The 24664-nt window shown below is 49.2% G+C and overlaps 1 protein-coding gene across 9 annotated transcripts in view; it reads left to right on the top strand.

Moving 5' to 3' along the window:
* Nucleotides 1-24664, top strand: part of LOC105275687 (Down syndrome cell adhesion molecule-like protein Dscam2) — a 98384-nt gene that overhangs the window by 42148 nt on the left and 31572 nt on the right. For all 9 annotated transcript variants that reach the window (XR_003406866.1, XM_026971588.1, XM_026971587.1 and 6 more), the window contains exons 2-3: nucleotides 15990-16340; nucleotides 22552-22716. Coding sequence is in view for 8 of the 9 variants with exons in the window: in XM_026971588.1 (XP_026827389.1) it covers nucleotides 15990-16340; nucleotides 22552-22716 (516 nt within the window). In the remaining variant the exon portion in view is untranslated. The remainder of the gene's footprint in view (nucleotides 1-15989; nucleotides 16341-22551; nucleotides 22717-24664) is intronic.

Genomic DNA, 24664 nt, shown 5'->3' with positions numbered 1-24664 from the left:
TAAGCGGCGGTACAGGTGCAACGGACGAAGGGGTGCTCGGGGGTAAACCGGGAGCGCAATGGCGTAGAAGGAAGCGCCCGGCATGATGGTGGTGACCGTCCCATGCGGTCGGCGAGCACGAGCGAACATGACGATGTTGAAGGCGAGTCAAGGGTGGAGAAGGGAGTTTCTGTCCCCGCGTGTGTCTACCATCGATGAACTCAGCATCCCCGAAATATCCAGATAAATGATTTTCTCGCGCATCGGAAAATTCGTGGCAAGTGCTCAACGTTGCACGCATAGTAATGCTCGGGATTTCTTCTCTCTCTCTCTCTCTCTCTGCCGGTCTCTGCATATGTTATGCGACATGGCGTACAGTATACGTCTCGTTGGCGATGCAGCTGTGCAAAAGTAATGATGCGGGCGAGCGAACGCTCGACGAAATTGATACGGCTGCTGCGCGTTTCGGAGACAGTGACCCACATCTTGATTCACACTCGTACGCCTCGTACGTAATACGTCCTGCTTGAGCGTATCGAATTCCCGTCGGCGGCCATCGGTCAGATTATTTTCAGCGTTCAACCGACACACGAAAATACATCAGCGAATAGAGATATAATACATACATACATATGTATAGTGGCAGACCGCGAGCAGGCGCGTTGTGCTTGTTCGAATGTTGTCAATAATTGAGCCGCGTCGATTGGAATTAAACATTGGCCTCGCTTAGCGTCGCGTTCGACGAAACTTGATGCAATCGAAAAACGCGTCAATGATTGCGTCAATAAATCAAGTCGAGAGTGATGCCACTCTCACCTCCGTTCATAAATGAGTAACTCGAATGGCTTAAAATTGTATTTTGCCCATTCGGCCACTGGTGACGCTTTTTACTTCTTTTGTCTAATAAAGAAATCACGCGATATCGGAACTAATGTGCACTAAAGACTTTCTATCGAAAAAGGGTGATATGCATTGCTAAGAATTCGATATCCGAAGGGGATCGATGCGCGCAACGAGCGGAATGCGATGCATACGAAACGGATCGCTTTCTCGTGGCGCGGTAAAATATTCCACCAGCTTACTTTACGTTTTACAGGACCACCGACAAGCTAGCGGCCGCTCTTACGAAAATACCAGAAATAAGCAAGAAGAATACCTCGTAAAATCGGACGGGCATATCGCACGTATGTACACACGTACGTACGTAGCGCGTTTCGTCGGGGCAATCATCCCGAGCTGCGAACCATCGAGGATACGTGCAAAATGCAAGCGAAAACCTGCTTAGAACTTTCCACGAAACTCGCGGTAGTGCATTGCATATTCCCAAATAGCAGGAGGATATGGGGAACGCGAGGCGAGCGCGGGGTGGTCCCGAGAGAACACCCCAGGGCGCGTTGTATCCAAGATGCGCCTGCAGCTTCGAGATAAGACCTCGCAGGTGCGCGGGTGGTTTTCCCTTCCAAAAACGAAAAAGGACGCAGCATAAAAGAGAGAAAGAGAGAGAGAGATAGTTCCTCGTCGAGGACGCCATAAAGCCGCGACTCCTGGGGCTAAATGACGTCGCGTGAACGAAACTGAAGGAGAAGAGAAGAACGCGTGCACGAGAGAAAGAGGGAGAGGGGAGAGGGGAAAAAGAGCCAAGCGAAAAACAAATTGACGACATCGGCCGCAATTTTATGCGCCGTATAAAATATCTCGCGCGGTTCACCCCCGTTCGCAACGGTCCGAATTTATTCCGCCTACGTGAGCGGAAGTTGCCGGAGGGAGGAGAGAGAAGCAGCACGCAACAGCCGTTTACTCGGTTCGTTGGAGGGCGAATCGAGACGGGAGACGGGGAGGGGGAGGAGGGTGCGGTTCGCCTCGCGCGTTTCTGACGGTTCTTTGGGGGGCTCCTTTTACACATGTGTATATATATATATATATATTAAATACGAAACTTCGCGTGCCGTCCGATTGTAGAGCACCACCGTGCAACGTTGCACGCGCGCGAGCGATGCTTTCGGTAGTCCTATATATTAATACGATACTTTGTGCGTTCTGCCCGGAGAGGGAAAATGCCATGTTTCTATTTATAATATGCAACGCGGAATGCACTCTCTATAGAACTTCCGTCGCAATTTCTCAGCGCGGAACTATCACTCCCACGCCCCGTGCACCCTCTTAAGTCTCCCGTTCGCGATCTTTTGTTGCACGATATTGAAATTCGCGCGGATTAATGAAACGCATCGATGAGTCCGATGAAGAAGGGAGTGCAGAGGGAATAACGATTGTGTTGCCGAAGATATAAGATACGCTCAAGGGGACAAGGATGAGGGGGGAAGAAATGGCATCGGAAGGACGACGCTGACGACGGAGAATGAGGAAGAGGGAGGAGGGAGGGGAGTAGGGTAGACACCGAGCCCCTGGGAAATCATCGGTGTCCTCTCGTATCCTGCCTCGTAGTCCACCTTGCTCCCATCCTCCGATAGTCCTCCGCGCGGGCGCGTAAGTCCTCTCCTGTAATATCTCACGACGAGCACATCGAGGTCCCACCCCCTCGAGCCGTCGAGGCCGATAAACCATGCGAGGCTGAATCTATCGCTAACTCGATACACGCCGGAAACGTCGGATCGTGTTTAGGGGGTGCAACGTGCGTTGACCGAGAGACTAAACTTTGCGGCGGTAAATAGACTCCGTTACCGTCGCGGAGAAAATATCCTCGAGGTCCACCGAGCGCAAAGTGCATCGCCGATGCACCGGCAATGAGCTTTCAATTACAGTAAATTTAAAAATTAGTAATGTAAGATCTGGAAAGATAGTCGAGACTGACAGGTCGTATAGAGGATCGGAATGAAAACAAGTTGATCACAACAGTAGGAGTATTGGCCGTACAGTCTAAGGCCTAGGCGTGTGAACCAAGGATCCCGGAGAGTTCGAGTTCAAATCTAAGGCAGTCTCCTAGTTATTTTTCGCCTCTTACGATTCAGAAGTGGAATAAAATCCGCTACCCCTCGGAGAGGAGGGAGTTGAGAAGCAGCTGGCCGGTAGTGAAGCCTGAACATGGAGGTCGGGACGGACTCAGAGAAGTGAACCAACATGGAGATTGGGAAGGACTCAGAGGAGTGAACCAACATGGAGATTGGGAAGGACTCAGAGGAGTGAACCAACATGGAGGTTGAGAGGGACTCAGAAGAGTGAACCAAAAATGGATGTTGGGAGGGACTCAGAAGAGTGAACCAAAAATGGAGGTTGGGAGGGACTCAAGTGGAGTGAACCGACGATTTGGAGACATTCGGGGACGAATGTAATGTCGGGCTGGCCGAGCTGTAAGATCTGGAAAGATAGTCGAGACTGACAGGTCGTATAGAGGATCGGAATGAAAACAAGTTGATCACAACAGTAGGAGTATTGGCCGTACAGTCTAAGGCCTAGGCGTGTGAACCAAGGATCCCGGAGAGTTCGAGTTCAAATCTAAGGCAGTCTCCTAGTTATTTTTCGCCTCTTACAATTCAGAAGTGGAATAAAATCCGCTACCCCTCGGAGAGGAGGGAGTTGAGAAGCAGCTGGCCGGTAGTGAAGCCTGAACATGGAGGTCGGGACGGACTCAGAGGAGTGAACCAACATGGAGATTGGGAAGGACTCAGAGGAGTGAACCAACATGGAGATTGGGAAGGACTCAGAGGAGTGAACCAACATGGAGGTTGGGAGGGACTCAGAAGAGTGAACCAAAAATGGATGTTGGGAGGGACTCAGAAGAGTGAACCAAAAATGGAGGTTGGGAGGGACTCAAGTGGAGTGAACCGACGATTTGGAGACATTCGGGGACGAATGTAATGTCGGCTGGCCGAGCTGTAAGATCTGGAAAGATAGTCGAGACTGACAGGTCGTATAGAGGATCGGAATGAAAACAAGTTGATCACAACAGTAGGAGTATTGGCCGTACAGTCTAAGGCCTAGGCGTGTGAACCAAGGATCCCGGAGAGTTCGAGTTCAAATCTAAGGCAGTCTCCTAGTTATTTTTCGCCTCTTACGATTCAGAAGTGGAATAAAATCCGCTACCCCTCGGAGAGGAGGGAGTTGAGAAGCAGCTGGCCGGTAGTGAAGCCTGAACATGGAGGTCGGGACGGACTCAGAGGAGTGAACCAACATGGAGATTGGGAAGGACTCAGAGGAGTGAACCAACATGGAGATTGGGAAGGACTCAGAGGAGTGAACCAACATGGAGGTTGGGAGGGACTCAGAAGAGTGAACCAAAAATGGATGTTGGGAGGGACTCAGAAGAGTGAACCAAAAATGGAGGTTGGGAGGGACTCAAGTGGAGTGAACCGACGATTTGGAGACATTCGGGGACGAATGTAATGTCGGGCTGGCCGAGCTGTAAGATCTGGAAAGATAGTCGAGACTGACAGGTCGTATAGAGGATCGGAATGAAAACAAGTTGATCACAACAGTAGGAGTATTGGCCGTACAGTCTAAGGCCTAGGCGTGTGAACCAAGGATCCCGGAGAGTTCGAGTTCAAATCTAAGGCAGTCTCCTAGTTATTTTTCGCCTCTTACAATTCAGAAGTGGAATAAAATCCGCTACCCCTCGAAGACAGTTGAGATTCATCCGCTACCCCTCGGAGAAGAGGGAGTTGAGAAGCAGCTGGCCGGTAGTGAAGCCTGAACATGGAGGTCGGGACGGACTCAGAGGAGTGAACCAACATGGAGATTGGGAAGGACTCAGAGGAGTGAACCAACATGGAGATTGGGAAGGACTCAGAGGAGTGAACCAACATGGAGGTTGGGAGGGACTCAGAAGAGTGAACCAAAAATGGATGTTGGGAGGGACTCAGAAGAGTGAACCAAAAATGGAGGTTGGGAGGGACTCAAGTGGAGTGAACCGACGATTTGGAGACATTCGGGGACGAATGTAATGTCAGGCTGGCCGAGCTGTAAGATCTGGAAAGATAGTCGAGACTGACAGGTCGTATAGAGGATCGGAATGAAAACAAGTTGATCACAACAGTAGGAGTATTGGCCGTACAGTCTAAGGCCTAGGCGTGTGAACCAAGGATCCCGGAGAGTTCGAGTTCAAATCTAAGGCAGTCTCCTAGTTATTTTTCGCCTCTTACAATTCAGAAGTGGAATAAAATCCGCTACCCCTCGAAGACAGTTGAGATTCATCCGCTACCCCTCGGAGAAGAGGGAGTTGAGAAGCAGCTGGCCGGTAGTGAAGCCTGAACATGGAGGTCGGGACGGACTCAGAGGAGTGAACCAACATGGAGATTGGGAAGGACTCAGAGGAGTGAACCAACATGGAGATTGGGAAGGACTCAGAGGAGTGAACCAACATGGAGGTTGGGAGGGACTCAGAAGAGTGAACCAAAAATGAATGTTGGGAGGGACTCAGAAGAGTGAACCAAAAATGGAGGTTGGGAGGGACTCAAGTGGAGTGAACCGACGATTTGGAGACATTCGGGGACGAATGTAATGTCAGGCTGGCCGAGCTGTAAGATCTGGAAAGATAGTCGAGACTGACAGGTCGTATAGAGGATCGGAATGAAAACAAGTTGATCACAACAGTAGGAGTATTGGCCGTACAGCCTAAGACCTAGGCGTGTGAACCAGGGATCCCGGAGAGTTCGAGTTCAAATCTAAGGCAGTCTCCTAGTTATTTTTCGCCTCTTACAGTAATTTTCAATTATCCTTTCTTTTACACGAGAAACACATGATATATGCGCTGTATGTATGTTGCGCGCAGTTACCACGTCGATTATATTACCGTTTTCATTTGCGACGGAAGTGTCGATCTGATTCCCATCAAGTTTTTGTGGAGCGAACATGCCCTGCCGGAGAGATCGCGTTTAAAGAAATACACACGCGTTGAAGTGACCCATATGAATCAATCACGGTAAAAGGGATACTTATAATCGCCGACTGTACGCGCAAATCCCGTCAATGTATGCCCGACACGTGATTTTGGATTTATGCCATCGAGTGTATATAGTATACCGGCAGCATCTCCGGTGCGCCGCATAATGATGCATCGCTAACGAGGTGTAAGCCGATGCCTCGCGCGATGATTCTAAATCGGGCCTGAAACCCACGAAATCATTACCGCGGAATCTCGTATGATCAATAACGAAGTATAATTATTATACTCGTGCCGCTAACGCGGCAACGCAACCGCGACTCGTGTTACTCGGATGCAAACACACCCCCGTTCGTCGCTTTAAATAGCGCATCGTCAGCATTATCCTGCCGTGCCATGCGGATTCGCGTAAACGTGCGGGCGCATAATCGCGCGAATGGCTGTTATTTACGCGGATCATCGGCGCGATTAAAACACAAAAAAGCCCTCTTTCCAGAGATTGCTATACGCGTGAGACTCGCAATTTTCGATTTTTCGTGCGTTTCGTTCGCCGATCTGTCCGCTGAATGCGCACTCGAATTTTTCGTGCGATAGAGATAGTAATTAACGTAACAGCTCTTAAATTATGAGCGCTGCATGTTACACGACCGTTGCATAAACGAAGCTGGACGCAATTGTCAAGCCGGATTATTAAAGCGGCGAGTACGCCACACGCAATGCAGCTAAGCGACGCTGGACGCCGAATATCCGCGCGGCTTTAAACCACCCCCGCCTCCTATTGCGCTCCCGAATCGACGCGACGTACGTCTGCCAACGTTTCCGCCGGGCGGAAACGCGTCAAAGGACACGGCGGGAGTATTATTCGGGCCATTCGTGCGCGCGAGCGTCCCGGTCAATCAGTCTGACTGAAGTAACAGCATCCAACGAAGATGGACGCGCTCGTGTCCAGGTACGGATGCAGAAAACGTCGAACGAGATGAGATAGCAGAGATAAAAACATTTTTGAAAACTTCGCGGAATGCAGAAAAATTGCGTAAAATATAGCATCAGAGTTGATATTTGATATCACAATATTGCGGAAAAATATTATAAACGATGGAAAAATTTTCCAGCGAACTGCTCGCAATTTTATTTTTCGCTTTTATATTTTTGTTATATAATTTTTTTATATAATTAATTTTATATAATTCTTTCATATTAATTTGATTTATATTATATTAATTAATATTATATAATTATTTTATATTAATTTGAAATGATAAAAAATTTATATGGAAATTAATGCGGCTCGTTGGTAATTTATTTTTAACGTATTAAAATTCGAATAATACTTCGGATTTAATTAAAACATCAATTATCCTGATCTGCTATTCTATTTGGGATCCGTTCCTGCTCGCGTGTCGCTTTCTGTTAGGATCATCGATTGCCGCGCGCGAATACCTCGAAGTCGATACACGTGTACATACATGTTTGTATGTATACGTATGTGTGTATATGTGTGTGTGTGTGTGTGGCAATTTCGGGGGTGCGGACACTCGACGGACATGCGGCCGAGGGCGAGGGAGGCGCGAGGGTTAGTAAGCCCCGCGAAATTAGGTCGCGCGCCGACCTCCCTCACCATCGTCCCTCTTGCTCCCTGTACCCTCCCTGTACACCCCCGCCTGGCAATACGCGTGTCGCAACTGCGAGGGTATTCGGCAGGAATTCGTTGCATTCGGTATGCAGCGCGGGTGCATCTCGCTTCTCTTTGCGTTCTCTCCCGCTACGTCCGTCCACCCTCGCTTCACCGCTTCCGTTTCATCCCGGTACTTCCTGCAACGTGTTCCGTCTCCCCCTCCCCCCTCCCCCTCGTCCGTCCGGCAGTGCCATCATTCTCGTTTTCTCTATCTGTCGCCGTTCTACGTCCCTCCCTCCTGTCGCACCCCGCGTGTAGTGGCTGTAGCGGACACTAAAGGGCGACAAAAGGCAATCGGGGCCAATGGGGTAGTGGCACGTACTCGCCGGCCGTTTGATTGACGTCGAAGGGGCGCCGTGCAGCATTGATTGCGCTCATTGTTCCCGGCAGGCGTATATCCTTGCACCCGTCGCGGTCCCACTCTCGCGTTGCCGCGTTCAATCCACCTACCACCCCGCGCATTACCGCCGACATCGGGTGGACAGACAGACGGATGGACCGCCGGCGCTCCCAGGATCTACGCTCGGAAAAAAGGGAGAGAGCCGGAGAGAACGTGCGTATCTCTCCTATATACCGGCGGGCAAGCCTCGTGTGAGCGTAAAATGTGCCACGCGTTTTTTCCCAGTACTTCCGCACTGTCCGAGATCTCTCAGACAGGATCTTGAGTTTATCCCCGACGTTTGCTAAAAAGTGCGTGCCATTTGCAGTTCCCGTTGATTCTCAAGTGCGCCTCGAGCACGTTCCGTTTTCAGCGCGACGTTGAAGCGCAAGCGAAGAATTCACCGCGGAATTTAATAACGTTGTTAACAGAGTAACCGAGAGGGTACAAAAGATCCTCACTTAAATTGACGTTTAAGGATATTTCGTTTCGTTTATATTTAGACATCACGGTAGTAGCAGTATCTCGCCTCGGATCGCACCTTAAGATCAATATTTGTATTTGCTTCCCCTTTACGCAAATTGAAGTGCAGCGTGGGGTTGACTCCGGCGAAGCGGCAACTTTGCGATCTCCGAAGACGCGGCAAAGTTAAGGGGCCATCACGATGAATAGCTACCAGCTAGCCGCGACATAAGGGCGAGGTAAGAGACACGAGTAAAGGGAGCTGGGGAAATAAATTTCGGTGGTTGACGAGCGGATGGGAAAAATAGGTAACGAGAGCCGGGTGCAGGGCCGAGGGAGAAAAGCGCGCGGAGGCTTTCAGAGCGCTTTAAAATGGCGAAGAGGTTACAGTGCGAAGCACTTGCGAAGACTGCATGCGAGCCGAAAGACAAGAGGGAGTTGGGGGAGAATGAGAAGGAGAACGAGGTGGAAAAAGCGAGCTCGCCTTAACGGCAGGCGGGAGAGGCGGAGGGTTGCTCGCTCTTGCTTGCGAGAGGTTGAAAGTTTCTCTCATATTTCCAACAATCACTCCGCTCCTCCTCCTCGTCCCCGTCGCCCCTCGTCGTTTTCTATCCGGGAAATTGAAAGGACCGACGCCTTCGCGAAGTCGACACCATCCCCGAAGGAGCCGTCCTCGTCTCCGCGAAAGGGCGGCGCGAAGGGTGGCCCCCGTGCGGGCGCTCCGTTTCTCATCCCCCTCCGGACTCGTTCTTCCAACAAAACTGCAACCGACGGAGAACCCCGGAAACGATACTGTCTCGCCGTGTTGACGGGGTGTTATAAATTCACGTTTCATTCGCAGGTATCGGGGTAGTCGTAAAAAAAAGATGCTGTGCGCCGTTTGGAAGTCGAAATATCACAAGTGTTTGGAGAAGTTAGACTGATACAACTCGAGGAGTACAAAGTGTGGAAATTGATAGAGAGGTGCTGCGAGAAGACGCCTGTAGATATATCTGCATAAACTACAGCACTTGGGAGAGAAACTTGCGAGGAGGTGGACGGAATGTGAAGGTGTGCGGAAGGTGGAGGAAATATACGGACTTAATGTGGTGTGAACGCACGGGGGAGAATGCGTCGAGAAAGATGGACGAAAGTTCACGGACCATGGTGCAGCAGGAAACAAAAGGGGATGCAGACACCAAGGAAAATATGGCGCGGAGAAACGGGGACGTGTCCATCCGCGCGAGATGTACAAACGACGTGAATACAGCAGCAGGAGCGCGAACATAAATGTCGTCGTCTCGCCGCGTTCATCTCCCGCGCTTGGGAAATGCGTGAGCACCCTTTCAGGACGGATCCTTCTTTGAGACACGCAGAATTCACGGAATGCAGAATGAGATAAAAATAATCCGGCCGGCTGAGAGACACCCTGGACGTCGCGATGTCGCGCTCGGGTCCGACGCTCGATGTAATCCGCTTATCTCCGTGCGATCCGCGCCAACTTGCCGCGGCAAACTCGCGCGGAAGTTACGCAGCCCGGTCGTTTCGGTCGAAAGTTCGTATCGCGCGGGCAGGAGTCGCGAGATTAGTCGTTCGACAGCTTTTGAAACGGTCCGCGGAACCGTTCCCCCGGGAGGGTTGCAGTCCGTCCGCGGCGAAACTTTCCCCAACTTGTTGCCCGCCGCGCGGAAAGTTTCCGTGCGAGCTGGAAAATTGCCCATGTGTCCCCGCACGGCCATAGTTTTTCAAGAACGATCCCCGTCTCGTTCCGAAGCGCCTGAAACAACTTCCTCAACTTGTTGCCGTCTTCCATTCCGACTTGCGTGTGCGCGAGAGCCAAGTGTCGCATCGGCTCGTAAAACGACTCGTTCGTCCGTCGCGCACCCCGCTCACCCGCTCCCTCTCCTTTTTTCCCTTCGGCTATCGACTTCTCAACTTCTTCCCGCGAGTAGTTTCGACATAGTCTTTATTATTCGTGAAATGGGAGATCCAGCGATCTGCTAAAGTTCCCGAATGGAAATGGCACTTTCTGTCTACATGCGAATTTCTATATTAATATGCAATTGAGAGACGTATGCTTCGTTTACTGTATATCTGTGGATTATGTCAATATTCTGTCACTGATAATAAAAGAGCATGCTAATAATAGCATGCCAATTGTGATGATGCCAAAACTTCCTTCGAAAGAGTCATTTCTCTTGCAACGCGGTTTCTCAAGCCGAAAATTAGTAATTTCTTTATAGCTATTTAAGTTGAATAAAATTCACTTAGATAATATTTAAAGTTTAATTTTTAAAAGCTTCTTTTGTCTTTCTTTCACCATACTCACGAAAACATTTTTCTTCTTTTAATCCATATAATGTCTAACGAAGATTATCAAGGAAACAGCAATAAATATAAGAATAACTGGTGACTAGTTTGATGTTGACAGATTTTTCTATTCTTTCTGTTATTTTTTGTTTTTAATTTTCGTAATGGAAAATACACACCGGAGATTGGAAGTAATATGTTAAATTGTACGATGTTAAATCATAGCACTCAGAAACTAAGATTCTGCTAAAAGTCTTTTTTATACTTTCGGAGAATTGGTGCACTACTTTTTTTTTAGCGATCCTCGTTGAGCATTGTGCGATCTCGCGTAGTCGTACGTCCACGTAGCAACACCGTGCAAAATCACGTTCTCCACGGAGAAGAATTAATGGTCCCTCGAGATCCACAGAATTAAATTCTGATGAATCAGAACACACTGAAACACCGGTGAGCCGAGAGTAGAGCACTACGAGAGCGAGGAAAAGGTTCGAGGGATACGTTCCACTAGCCGGATCAAATAATTGCCGTCTTGATAGGCAGAGCAAACATCAGGGGCTCTTTTGTGAGAGGAGCAGAGAGAGAGAGAAGCAGAGGGAAAATAGAGGAAGAGGAAGACACGAAGGATCGCGAGAGGAGGAAACCGACGTCGCGAGACTGTGGACTCTTATCAAGCCCCGGCGTTGCCCTCTCCTCCACCTTTTCTCCGGGATTCGCCCCTCGTTCGAGAACTCGGAGTCTGCAAATTCAATCTTACCGGAGACCTCTACCCTCCTACAGTTTGTTCCGCCTATTGATTCCCGTAGTACGTAGCACACGGATCTCTCCTTTTGCTCACCGAACTCACCACCGCCGATACGAATGCTTCATGGTGAGCGAGAGCAAAGTCCGGAGCGATGATAGAAATCCCGCTCGAGCTCGGATTTCGGGAGCTGACCCGCACGACCGCACGAGAGGAGATCGCCCCTGGGAGAGGCGGCCGCGAGAGGAGATTTCCCGCACCTAATGGCTCCACCGAAGCGTGTCCTTCGAGCGTTTTAAAACGTGTCCATTTCCGGGATTGGAGCGCGTCAAAGAGGTAGCTCGAGGTGTGACCTCGAGACCGACGAACTCGCCAATAACGATTAATTAAATTAACGCGATTACGTCAATTTGCGGAGCCATGGGAAAATGAAAGGTGCATTCGGTACGCTGCGCGAGCACATCCGGTGCATGCTCTTCTTCAAAACTCGGTACAGTAATAAATAATAATTCATCACGTTTAATAATAACAAGTGAAATGGAGCAACGACGGCAGAAGCTCAGCAGCAAATGACGAACTGGATAAACCGTATGATCATGTTCGCAGGACAATTTCGTAACGAGCGGCATCGCCCGGGATTTCAAAAATGATGCGTCCGGGTTGCGCTGGCGAAACTGGGAAAATTAGGAGTTACGCTGCGCGCACGTAGTCGGGAGCATCCGCCAATATGCAATATATATATGTGTGTGTGTGTATATATATATGTGTCTATATACGTATAAATATACAGTTCTCTCGTCAAAGGATGAAGGGTGCATAGGTAGGCAAATACGCGACGCTAAAAGCCAGCGCAACTGCGACGCGACACGGCTAACGTAACGCGACGCAAAGTGCAAATGCCACCGTGTCATAGACGCATATAAACGGTAATCCATGCGCAATGTGATTAATAATAATTTGCCGGTCGGCATAAGCGGAACCGATTAGCCGGCTTAGCCAAGCGTTATGGTAATAGGGAGCTATTACCCACCGACTGCACCCTCTCTCGCCCTCCGTCTCGCCTCCTCGCCTCGCTCCCTCTTGCCTCTTCGTTTCTCCACTTCGTTCTCTCTCTCCCGACCCCCGTTCGTATTCCTGGTTGCCGTTGCGCCTCTTACTCGCTGCTCGGCTCCGTCTGTCCGTCTCTGTCACTAAATGCATCCCCTCGTGACGGCCAGTCACTTTGAGCACCGAGCGGCGCGTTCAATCTTGCCGGTGTTCGCTCGCTCGGCGCGACCGGCTCCTTCGACTCTTCGATTTTCCACGTCACTAGGTAAATCTCCTCGAGGACGCGTCACGAAGGCGGGATGTTGACACGAGTCCATGCAACGGCAGCTCGGGCAATAAGATTGGTGTATGTCCCGAAAAAAGACCGTCTCCGCGAGGGGGTGGCGACAAACGCGGGAATCGATACGGGAAACTGGACCGGATGCGCACGTAAACCCGGACTCTAGTACATCTCGCCCGATTTTCACGGGATAATTTTTTACGGGAGGTTTAACGAACGCGCTGCGCACGTTGTATATAAACGCGTAAAATTAATTCGATTTCCTCCCCGGCGCAGCTGGTGGACGAGCGACAATTCCTTTCGCGTGACTCGTACGTCCGAATTTCCCGTTAACGACGTCGGGCACGCACGCGCACAACGTGTAATGAATTTTCTGCCAATTAAGGCGGTCGTCGCGACGCCTTCGAAAATCGGCGCGACGCCGGTCGGAATTACACCCGAGAGCTCTGGGCGCTAACGCTCGCGCGGAATTAGTAATTAAGTAGCGCGCGCGTGCGAGAGAGAGAGAAAGAGAGAGACGCACACGATGCTGGGAGCCGGTCGGCGTGACGGCGAGCGTAATTGCCGGACACCACGATGGGGGATTTCAATTCCCTCTGCCTCCGTCTCTCTCCTCCTCTCTCGCACCCTCCGTCCATCCTCTTCGCGCGTACCAGAGATTTGCATACTTTGTGTTTTGTATGCCGCGCGCGTTGCGCGCTCGACGGCATTACGAAATTCGGCCGGAAACGACGGCGCGCGTTTCCCTCCTCTCGAACGTCGTTATAAACGAGTTACGACGGGTGCCCTAGTGCGAACGTCGTTATGAGTTTCGCGTTTTACCTCCGGCTGCTTCCAGGCTTGAGTAATGCGGGCTTTAAGATACGCAATATCGGAGCGACTGACGCAAGTTTCGTTTACCTGGCCAATTTCGCCCGCGTCTGCAATTTCTCCGATCCGGCCGTAAATCAGCACGATTAACCGTTTGTCTTGACGTTTTCCGGTTCTCGCGTAAATCGCGGCTGTCAGGCCGACGACGGGGAGGCAGCGGGTCGGCGTAAACCGGCTCGCGAAATTTTAATACATCTTCCGGGCAATCCCGACACGGATTTGGATGAAGAGGGCGAAAGAGCATAACGATCTCGAACAAGGATACTCATCAGAGATTAATTAGGGAAGCATTAAACAAATACTAAATACTCAATCAGAGCGCCGAGGCCAAGAGATCCGACTGCAGGAAGGCGCGGAATTACGCGGCCCTATTAGCGGCATAGCAAAGCGTTATAGCAGTTTCGGGCTCCAGTCGAGCGGAAGTACGAGCGCAACCGCGGGACTGAGCGTGGGCCGAGCATCCCGAAATTTGCGAGCGCGCGGCTCGCAAGTTTCGCCGTAACATTGACACGGCGGGATGCAGTCGCGCGCGCCGCAGGGGGTTGCAGGGGATGGGGAGTTATTAACCGACGGCAGGTGCCCGCTAACGATACAAGAGGCAGCAAGTAGTTGCTGACTCGTGCTCTCACGCCCTCGATCAAAGCGTTTACACCGGAGGGGGAGGAACCCGGGGTGGTCGGGGAGAGGGGAGAGGGGGGGGGGAGGAGAATAACTTGCTCGACGTATCGTTCGATCGGCGACGCGACCGGCACGCGAGGCACGTTGATTAATCCACTTTGGAACTTGTCAAACTGTTTTCCGGCTGATACGACTGGCCGTCACCGTGATACCCCGCTTCCGGCTGGCTTCCAGCGCCGAGCGTGCCTGCGACGCGCGTCGCAGGCGTTATAAGCGAGTTCATTATCGCTCGTGTTATGTATCTATCGCGTATTGCGACGCATTAAAGCGACGTACGACGCTTAACTCACGGTGCTTTTGCCACTGATGATGTAGCTCAACATGATGGTGCAAAAAGAAGATAAAAATGTTAAGATTCTTCGGACTACCATCTCGGAATTTTTGAGACCATTTTCGTCGGAGACAATTTTTAGATGTTTTTGCGAAACATCTCGCCCAGCCCATTCTTAACACAAATACGTATCTTCCCACGCAGAAATTTCAAAACGGTCCAATACTGGGACTGCACCGTTTGCCATCGTGGCAGTACAGATTCGACACAGGAGTGTAACGCCATGCCGTACTTAATTGCCAGTACTGATCCGACACTGGCAATAATATATGGACCAGTATTCGGTAAATAACTGCACCAGCATTGGGCATAGAAGTGGACCAATTAATGTATTAATGTATAAATGTATTTTTATATATATATATATATAATATGTATTTTGTACTATTTGTATTTGTGACTTAAATATTATAAACAAAGACTAATGCAAACAACATTAGTAAAATCATTTTGTAAATGTCGCGTGAATTAATATCGCGTTTAAAAGAAAAAGATGTTAAATCGGTTTTCCGGATGGTTATTTATACGTGATAACGCAAATGTTTCTAGCGAGAACGTCACGCCTGATCTGGCCATCTATCGGTCGCTGGTGAATCAATATATTGTTATAATCCTGTTCTAAAAAAGGCGTGTTAACTTCGTGAAGTTCTTTTTTATCGAATATTGAGGCCTCTTTTCCGCGACGAATTTCGTGTGACTCGAACTTCGTGTTGCGAATGTCAGAATGCCATAGTGGCTGTCAGTGCGGTTATATCGACAATTGTATTTATTATATTATTTTTATTTTTTTTCATTTCTTATTTTATTTATAGCGCGCGTGGCGCGTGCCTGTGTTGCTAGTTATATATTATCGGCAATGTATGTAGTCGAATGCTGGGTCTGTGTCGGTTGCCGAAGCATGGCCTGTCTCGCAACCAGTACTGGTCCATGTCTGTATTTTATAATGGCCCGTCACATGGCCCGGTTTTTAATAAGCACTGGGACAAGACTGTCTGCCAACTCTTTGCAGTACTGGCCGCCAGTATTGTGCCAGTACAGATCCGACACTGGAGTGTAACGCCGCTGCCGTACTCTGGGCTACCAATACTAGGCCAATGTTGGGCCAGTTAAACAACCTCGGCAATTTCTACGTGGGTTGCTATTTGAATCCAATGCGCTATTTATAATAGGTAATAATAAACATACCGCGTGATCCGTCAGATAACTGTTTTCCACAGGCCAGCACGTGAAATCGCGAGGAATCGCTCCACGTTGTAATCTTCCCTTTATGAAAGATGTAATTTACATTATCGACATCGATTAATGTATCCTATTGGTTAATCACAGGAGCGCTCGTATCGCACGTCTAGGCGGGAACTATTCGCGTAGTAATACATCGTTGAATTGTTCTTCGTCCAACAATTAAGAGTATACACTTTTCTGTGCAGGTGTAACCGCTGTAGTAACGTCCGCGGGCGGGCACAGCTTTGACGCGCACTTGCGCGGCCCCAGCTTCCAGCAGGAACCGCCATCGAGGATCGAATTCTCGAATTCCAGCGGCGCTTGGCTGGACTGCTCGGCCTCCGGAAGTCCGCAACCCAATATCGACTGGTCCACCGCGGACGGGCATCCGGTGAACGATGTTTCGGGCGTCCGGAGGGTGCTCAGAAACGGCACCCTGGTACTCCTGCCGTTTCCGGCTGCGGCCTATCGGCAGGACGTTCACAGCGCGGCGTACAGATGCGTCGCGAGCAACTCCGTCGGCAGGGTGCTCAGCCGCGACGTGCAGGTCAGAGCAGGTGAGCGAAACTCATTTGAGATATCCAATATCGTATCAATAATACACACAAATAGAATAAAACTCAGTAGGACAAACGCGAATATCAGAGACGCACTTTTCAATCGCAATTTGCCCAATGGCATTGTGGATAATCAGTAAACCCAATTATTACACAATGTAATTTAGATAAATTTATATGTATATGCAATTATTTAAGGGGTAACGCCACTCTGGCGCCCGGAAAAACAGCCTAATTTTGACAATTTTTTATGGGAATATAACGAATGGAATACAAAATCCGTTTAAAGGCCTTTATTGTACATACTTTGAAGTGTATTTACAAATTTTTATTGAATTTTTTGTTACAAAATGGCGGCGCCAGAGCTCAGCCTCTTCTCACAGATAGTGTTCCGTGGCCGGAGAGATTTCTCCTCCAATTTTTGACCTGGAACAAAAAACTAAACATTTTTGAGTCTTATATAAGGTTAGCTCGGTAAGTACGTACGGAAATTAAAAAATACCGTTTTTTGTAAAACTGACGCACGTTTGAACAAAAAGTTTCATTTTTAGGTAAAACACTTTTTGTTCAAACGTGCGTCAGTTTTACAAAAAACGGTATTTTTTAATTTCCGTACGTACTTCCCGAGCTAACCTTATATAAGACTCAAAAATGTTTAGTTTTTTGTTCCAGGTCAAAAATTGGAGAAGAAATCTCTCCGGCCGCGGAACACTATCTGTGAGAAAAGGCTGAGCTCTGGCGCCGCCATTTTGTAACAAAAAATTTATAAATACACTTCAAAGTATGTACGATAAAGGCCTTTAAACGGATTTTGTATTCCATTCATTACATTCCCATAAAAAATTGTCAAAATTAGGCTGTTTTTTCCGGACGCCAGAGTGGCGTTACCCCTTAATAACTTTGTGCACACGTTTCGGATAACACAGAGAGCACGCGCGGTGCATTTAAGTGATATCGCGCGGAAAGTATAAACGTCATAAAGTAGCGGCGCGGAATCGATCATTCCGAGCGGGTTGCCGTCGACCTCGTTTTTATTAATTCGCGACAGCTCTGTCATCGCCGTCGTCAAAACGTCGCGTACGTTTCATTTTACGTTACATCCTACGGTCGTTCGCGGGATAACGTTATTTACGCGGGACTCTTCGTTATCGTTGCGAGCGAGCGGGTGGACATCGGCCGCGCAATTACACACGTGTTATTTGCCGAGGTATCCTTTAATTAAGGAACGGCGAGCGCGTAATCGGGACGCGGCCGTCATATTAGAGTTCCGGTCGGCGGTCGTCGGTGATACCGGACCATTGGAAAAGTCTATTAAGCGGATTACGCGGATGCCGCGGATATTCGGCGCGAGTCAACAGTAATTGCGAGGGGCGCGCGTCCCCTCGCGAGCGATAAAACGCGGGCCGATCGCGCAGATAGGGCTTCGCGCGGTGCCACATCGGACCACGAGCTTTACCGTGCTTTACCGCGTGTACGACCGAATGCAATTTGGCAGCCGCGAAGCGTCGCGCAGTGCCTCCGCACAAAAGAGTCCGCCCGCGTACGTGACATCCCTTCCTGTCCACTTAAGACGCGATCGGCGACACATTTCGAGTGCGCTAGAATTGCTGGACACAGTAGCAATCCCCGAGAGCTCTCTTTTCCTCTCCATTAGAACTGCTCATTGATTCCTTACCTTACGTGAGGTTTTCTACAAAAGTCGTTGGGAAAAGCTCTCAAGAGTACGGGTCTTAACGGAACTACTATCATGATTGGTCCGTTTCAGCTAATCAAATGGTATTTCCCCATGCACCCATATCGCGTAGTCCATTGAATTAAGGGGGAGCCTGCTTTAGAACGTTGAAAATAAGGTATAATTTTACGAATTTTTTTGGAGAAACTATACAGCGGATCATTATAAAACTTTGATGCATTTATTAGTACATGTTTAAAGATAAAAAAAATTATTTTTTTATTTGAATATATCGCCTGTAGAGGTCGTCCTGGAGGCATCTTAGTGCAGCCGGCATTGTAAATTGGTGAGCATTCTCCTGCCTCCAAACTTCATCCAAACTGAAAAATTGAAATATTTTCTCGTTATTTATGAATTCCCATCGTCGATGAACCTTTAATATTCATAAAAACATTAAGTTAAACAATTATTTTTGCATGAAAAAGTTCAAACACTTTGCCTAAAAATCGTACTTTTGTGTTCTAAGTTCCACCATTTTGGCACTTTTCAACTTTTTTCTTCTCTCTTTGGTTCATCGACGATGGGAATTCATAAATAACGAGAAGATATTTCAATTTTTCAGTTTAGACGAAATTTGGAGGCAGGAGAATGCTCACCAATTTGCAATGCCGGCGACGCGGCTGCACTAAGATTTCTCCAGGACGACCTCTACAAGCGATATATTCAAATCAAAAAATAATTTTGTTTATCTTTAAACATGTACTAATAAATGCATAAAAGTTTTATAATGATCCGCTGTATAGTTTCTCCAAAAACAATTCGTAAAATATACCTTATTTTCAGCGTTCTAAAGCAGGCTCCCCCCTTAATTTGAGTATCACACTTTTTTCACTCGAGAGGAATTTCGTTCTAAAAGACCGTTTTTACGCGCGAACACAGTAGACTCGAAAGACCGTGGAAAGGTACGCTGATCGCGGGAGATGAGATATGTGCGAAACAAGAGCGTTAGAGCTGAACGAGGCTCGCCAACCGATGCAGATGAGGTGCGCTCAGGTTACCTTCCGGTCGCGCAGCCCGCCGCGGTGTAATTACCTGCTCAAAAAAAAAAGAAAAACGCAATCTGAATGCAAATCCGTGGCAGCTGCGAGGTCGACTCGGTGCTTTCAGGATTTCCAACTACTAAACCTCCCCCCGCGACCATAAAGTTCCTACCCCGACGTGTGTGACCGTTAATTAAAACTTTACTTTCTGCTTTCGGTTTAACGAAAGAAATTTCTATCTCGCGCGCGCGAGTCCGATGAAGCGGACGTGCTTCTCGCGCGCGCGGAAAAGTTCAATTACGGTAATCCACACGGAACCGTCGCGCGAGATGAACTTTAGAACGAGATATAGCCGCAGAAGCGCGTGTCCGATATCGGTATTGTTCACCAATTCCGCCACCAAAATAAGGGTCTCACACCGTCTACGAAACTCCCCCTCCGTAAAAATCCCCTCGAGCACCGCATTTCGCCTTATCGGGATGCAACGCGATTTTTCTCGCGTTCGCGTCGCAAAACATTGCCGTCCAAGCGGAAAAACGGAAAAGCGCACGGAAAAGGCGGAAAAGCTCGGAGAGAAAGAACCGCAGGAGAATCAGAAAGCTGAACAGAGGCGGAGAAAAACGCGAGACAATGTCCTCGTGCGCGCGGTCCGGGCGGTAACACGCCCAGGGGGGTAACACGAGAAAATTCAGAGCAGCCGGGAATAGCCAGGCAGGAACCGGGGGAGGGTCTAGAGTCTCCGCGACGAGGCGTCGCGACGCCAGCCTGTCAGACCGCACCGCCGGAGCTGGCTGGCCGTCGCCCTTGGAATTTCCACGTAAATAAAATCTCCGGAAGAGTACGGTGTCTCTCGAGCGCGAGAGGGTGACGGCGGGTGTAAAAAGGAAGAGGGGTCCAGGCGGGGGAGGGACGGAAAGGCGGACGAGGGAGAAAAACGACGCGGCAGACGCGCCGAGGACGACGATGCCGAGGCGTTCGTTATACGTTCGTGTCGCCTCACGCCTCGGCGCATCCCCGACGCCGTGCGACGTCGAGATTCGCCTCGGATCCGTGGTTGTTGCCGCGTAACGACGTGTGCGACACCTCCTGTATACATGTATACACCGTCGCATAGCGGAGCGACGCGAGCGCGCTTCCACGATGTAGCAAGACGGTGTAATTGAAAACGAGGCTGTCGGAGTAACTGCGATTGCTTTTTCATTACGGTGGCAATTAGAGGTGCTCCGGTAAACGGCAGCATCCGCGTTTGCTCTCTCGTTGACTCGGGATGTAACGGCAACTCGTAATTTTTCCGCGGCACTCGCTAATTCCTCTTGCGCTCGAAGCGCACGGGGTAATCAGCTTTCCAGTGTAAGTGAAAACCGAGGCTCGGATTAATTTGCGATTATTTTAATCACTGTCGTGATTACAGGTCGCGCTGTTACGTGAAAACAAATATTGTAAGATCTGGAAAGATAGTCGAGACTGACAGGTCGTATAGAGGATCGGAATGAAAACAAGTTGATCACAACAGTAGGAGTATTGGCCGTACAGCCTAACACCTAGGCGTGTGAACCAGGGATCCCGGAGAGTTCGAGTTCAAATCTAAGGCAGTCTCCTAGTTATTTTTTGCCTCTTACAATTCAGAAGTGGGATAAAATCCGCTACTCCTCGGAGACAGTTGAGATTCATCCGCTATCCCTCGGAGAAGAGGGAGTTGAGAAGCAGCTGGCCGGTAGTGAAGCCTGAACATGGAGGTCAGGACGGACTCCGAGAAGTGAACCAACATGGAGATTGGGAAGGACTCAGAGGAGTGAACCAACATGGAGATTGGGAAGGACTCAGAGGAGTGAACCAACATGGAGGTTGGGAGGGACTCAGAAGAGTGAACCAACATGGAGGTTGGGAGGGACTCAGAAGAGTGAACCAACATGGAGGTTGGGAGGGACTCAGAAGAGTGAACCAAAAATGAATGTTGGGAGGGACTTAGAAGAGTGAACCAAAAATGGAGGTTGGGAGGGACTCAAGTGGAGTGAACCGACGATTTGGAGACATTCGGGGACGAATGTAATGTCAGGCTGGCCGAGCTGTAAGATCTGGAAAGATAGTCGAGACTGACAGTCGTATAGAAGATCGGAATGAAAACAAGTTGATCACAACAGTAGGAGTATTGGCCGTACAGCCTAAGACCTAGGCGTGTGAACCAGGGATCCCGGAGAGTTCGAGTTCAAATCTAAGGCAGTCTCCTAGTTATTTTTCGCCTCTTACAATTCAGAAGTGGGATAAAATCCGCTACTCCTCGGAGACAGTTGAGATTCATCCGCTATCCCTCGGAGAAGAGGGAGTTGAGAAGCAGCTGGCCGGTAGTGAAGCCTGAACATGGAGGTCGGGACGGACTCAGAGGAGTGAACCAACATGGAGATTGGGAAGGACTCAGAGGAGTGAACCAACATGGAGATTGGGAAGGACTCAGAAGAGTGAACCAACATGGAGGTTGGGAGGGACTCAGAAGAGTGAACCAAAAATGAATGTTGGGAGGGACTTAGAAGAGTGAACCAAAAATGGAGGTTGGGAGGGACTCAAGTGGAGTGAACCGACGATGTGGAGACATTCGGGGACGAATGTAATGTCAGGCTGGCCGAGCTGTAAGATCTGGAAAGATAGTCGAGATTGACAGTCGTATAGAAGATCGGAATGAAAACAAGTTGATCACAACAGTAGGAGTATTGGCCGTACAGCCTAAGACCTAGGCGTGTGAACCAGGGATCCCGGAGAGTTCGAGTTCAAATCTAAGGCAGTCTCCTAGTTATTTTTCGCCTCTTACAATTCAGAAGTGGGATAAAATCCGCTACTCCTCGGAGACAGTTGAGATTCATCCGCTATCCCTTGGAGAAGAGGGAGTTGAGAAGCAGCTGGCCGGTAGTGAAGCCTGAACATGGAGGTCGGGACGGACTCAGAGGAGTGAACCAACATGGAGATTGGGAAGGACTCAGAGGAGTGAACCAACATGGAGATTGGGAAGGACTCAGAGGAGTGAACCAACATGGAGGTTGGGAGGGACTCAGAAGAGTGAACCAACATGGAGGTTGGGAGGGACTCAGAAGAGTGAACCAAAAATGGATGTTGGGAGGGACTCAAGTGGAGTGAACCGACGATTTGGAGACATTCGGGGACGAATGTAATGTCAGGCTGGCCGAACTGTAAGATCTGGAAAGATAGTCGAGACTGACAGTCGTATAGAAGATCGGAATGAAAACAAGTTGATCACAACAGTAGGAGTATTGGCCGTACAGCCTAAGACCTAGGCGTGTGAACCAGGGATCCCGGAGAGTTCGAGTTCAAATCTAAGGCAGTCTCCTAATTATTTTTCGTCTCTTACAATATTTTATTTTCTCAAACAGCAATATTCAGCAATTTGCTGAAAAACGGCTTGGACGAGAATTGCGTAAGCTATTGTTCTGCGCGCGACTGCCGCACGAGACACGAAATTTCATTTGATGTCTTATTGTTATGTTCGCAGTGGTGGCACAGGCGTACAAAGTCGACGTGGAGGTGACGGGGGGTGCATCGAGAGGATGCACAGCGATATTGCGCTGCATCATACCCAGCTACGTGAAAGATTTGGTGCGCGTCGTATCCTGGTTGCACGAGCCTTCGTCCTACATATATCCCTCGCTGCAAGGAGGTAAATGCATGTCACGAGTGTCTACGTTGGAACATCACGCGCATGTGTTGCGTTACATAAGCTGGTTTCACGCGAAGTTTCACGTGCGACGCGAAAGGCCAATTAAAAGAAAACTGACAGAAAAATTCTAAACGCGCGGGACTGCTAGCAGGGAAAGATTGTTTGCAAGAAAAAAATGTTTGCAAAATCGTAACGCAAAATTACTACTTATACGGAATACGCGTCGCGGATTAAGTTTCGCGCTGCGAAACGTGAAACAGCGCCAAGCACGAGCTGCAATTAATTCGCGTTCCGCGTACGTGTGATTCCACGCCAACAAAGGCTCTCGATGAGGAAACGCGGCTATCTTTTAACATAATTAAATTTCATAATTTCATCTCGCTGTTCAACAACATGAGCAACGCCGTGCTTCGTGCCACTCTTTGGTTTGCTTCATATCAATATCGTTTTAATCTCTTTTTCGCCCTTCTCGTTATTATACTAATTAATATTAATGAACGTAAAGTTTCTTTTTTTTAGGCTCATATACTTCACATTTACGTGCATGCGTACATACACACACACATTTCCAGCTAATACAGCCAGGTCTCCCGAAATAATTTTGCCAAGCCGGGTCCTCGAATTCGCCGAGGACGACGCTGATACGGGAACGGGCGGGGAACATTACGTGCGGATTTTCGCGGATACAGTAACGGTGGTGCGCGATAGGGGAAAGAATTATACGTCGGCGACAATACGAGGGTGATTTTCGCGTGACCGCTGGGGGGTGCACGCCGCGCTATGCCGCACTCGACTGCACGGGGTGCACCATCGTCTACGAGAACTAAAATTTAATATCCTGCTACGCGGACGCGCGGGCTGAAATTTAATATCCACAATAATGCGGCGTCTCCTTCCGCAGGGGCAGGATGCGCGAATCGGGATTGTCGGGGGACGCCGACCTCGTGCCGAGAGCATCAGTTCATTAGTAGCTCGCAGAGATTAATCAGATTTGCCATGAACACGAACCCAGAAAATTGCACACGAGGACGCGCGCAATGGAGAGTCACAGAGAGAGAGAAAGAGAGGGAGAGAGAGGGAAAGAGGAGAATGAGAGTGACGTTATACATGTTAATTAAACATCGCTGCGTTTTTGCGTTCTGCGACTTGATTAGTGGTCGTAATTAGCGATTGCTAAACTAGAACACTATGTAAAACGAAAATCGCGTTATCTGCTAGCCATTATCGCTGTGTGGATGTAGATCCTGCTCGTTTGCAGGCCGCGTCACAGTCGGGAAATTACTTTTGCCGAGCTTACATTTATAAATTTCTTTTTCTCGCACAAAGCGCAACGTTTTCCGCGGAATTTTATTAAGAATCATACGGGGCCCACGTGGCCACAATCGCCTCTAGCAAAATTCCCAGTTTAATCGCGAATTTCATCAGAGAGAGCTCGATATTACGGTCTCGCACTGAACGCGATGGCCGACGCCCTCGTATTGTCGCGGCGAGGCATTTTTCTCATGTCGTATCACACTATCGCGATTGTGTCGGTGTCAGTTGGGACGTAATTCGCCGCATGTACGTAGCGCTCGGGCCATGTATGCGAGACGTACATATGCGGACATGCATGCGTGTGTCGCATCTATCGTGAATAGGACCGCGCTATAGGCTTCGTCGAATGTAATACCCCGACTACATAGGACCATTCGGTCCACCCGGCTTGGCGACAATCTATTCGGAAGGTTGCCTTATCGCAGCCAGGCGCTCTTAGCGGCTCTAATGTCTCAGGAACGAGCTCGTGCAGCTGTAAGCTCGTCCGCGTACAGCTTGCTGTACAACTTGGTGCAAAAGCACAGAAACCACACGCAAAACGTTTACATACGGGCGCAAAAAACGTTTCCTCGTCGTCTCTCTTACGGGAACGTATTAAATGCATACGTTACGTGTTCCCCTTTTCCCCGCCGCG

Source organism: Ooceraea biroi, chromosome 8 (genome assembly GCF_003672135.1).
Source record: "Ooceraea biroi isolate clonal line C1 chromosome 8, Obir_v5.4, whole genome shotgun sequence".
In the NCBI taxonomy this organism is placed as follows: Eukaryota; Metazoa; Arthropoda; class Insecta; order Hymenoptera; family Formicidae; genus Ooceraea; species Ooceraea biroi.
Note: the sequence above shows the minus strand (reverse complement) of the source record. Positions and strands in the feature narration are given on the sequence as shown.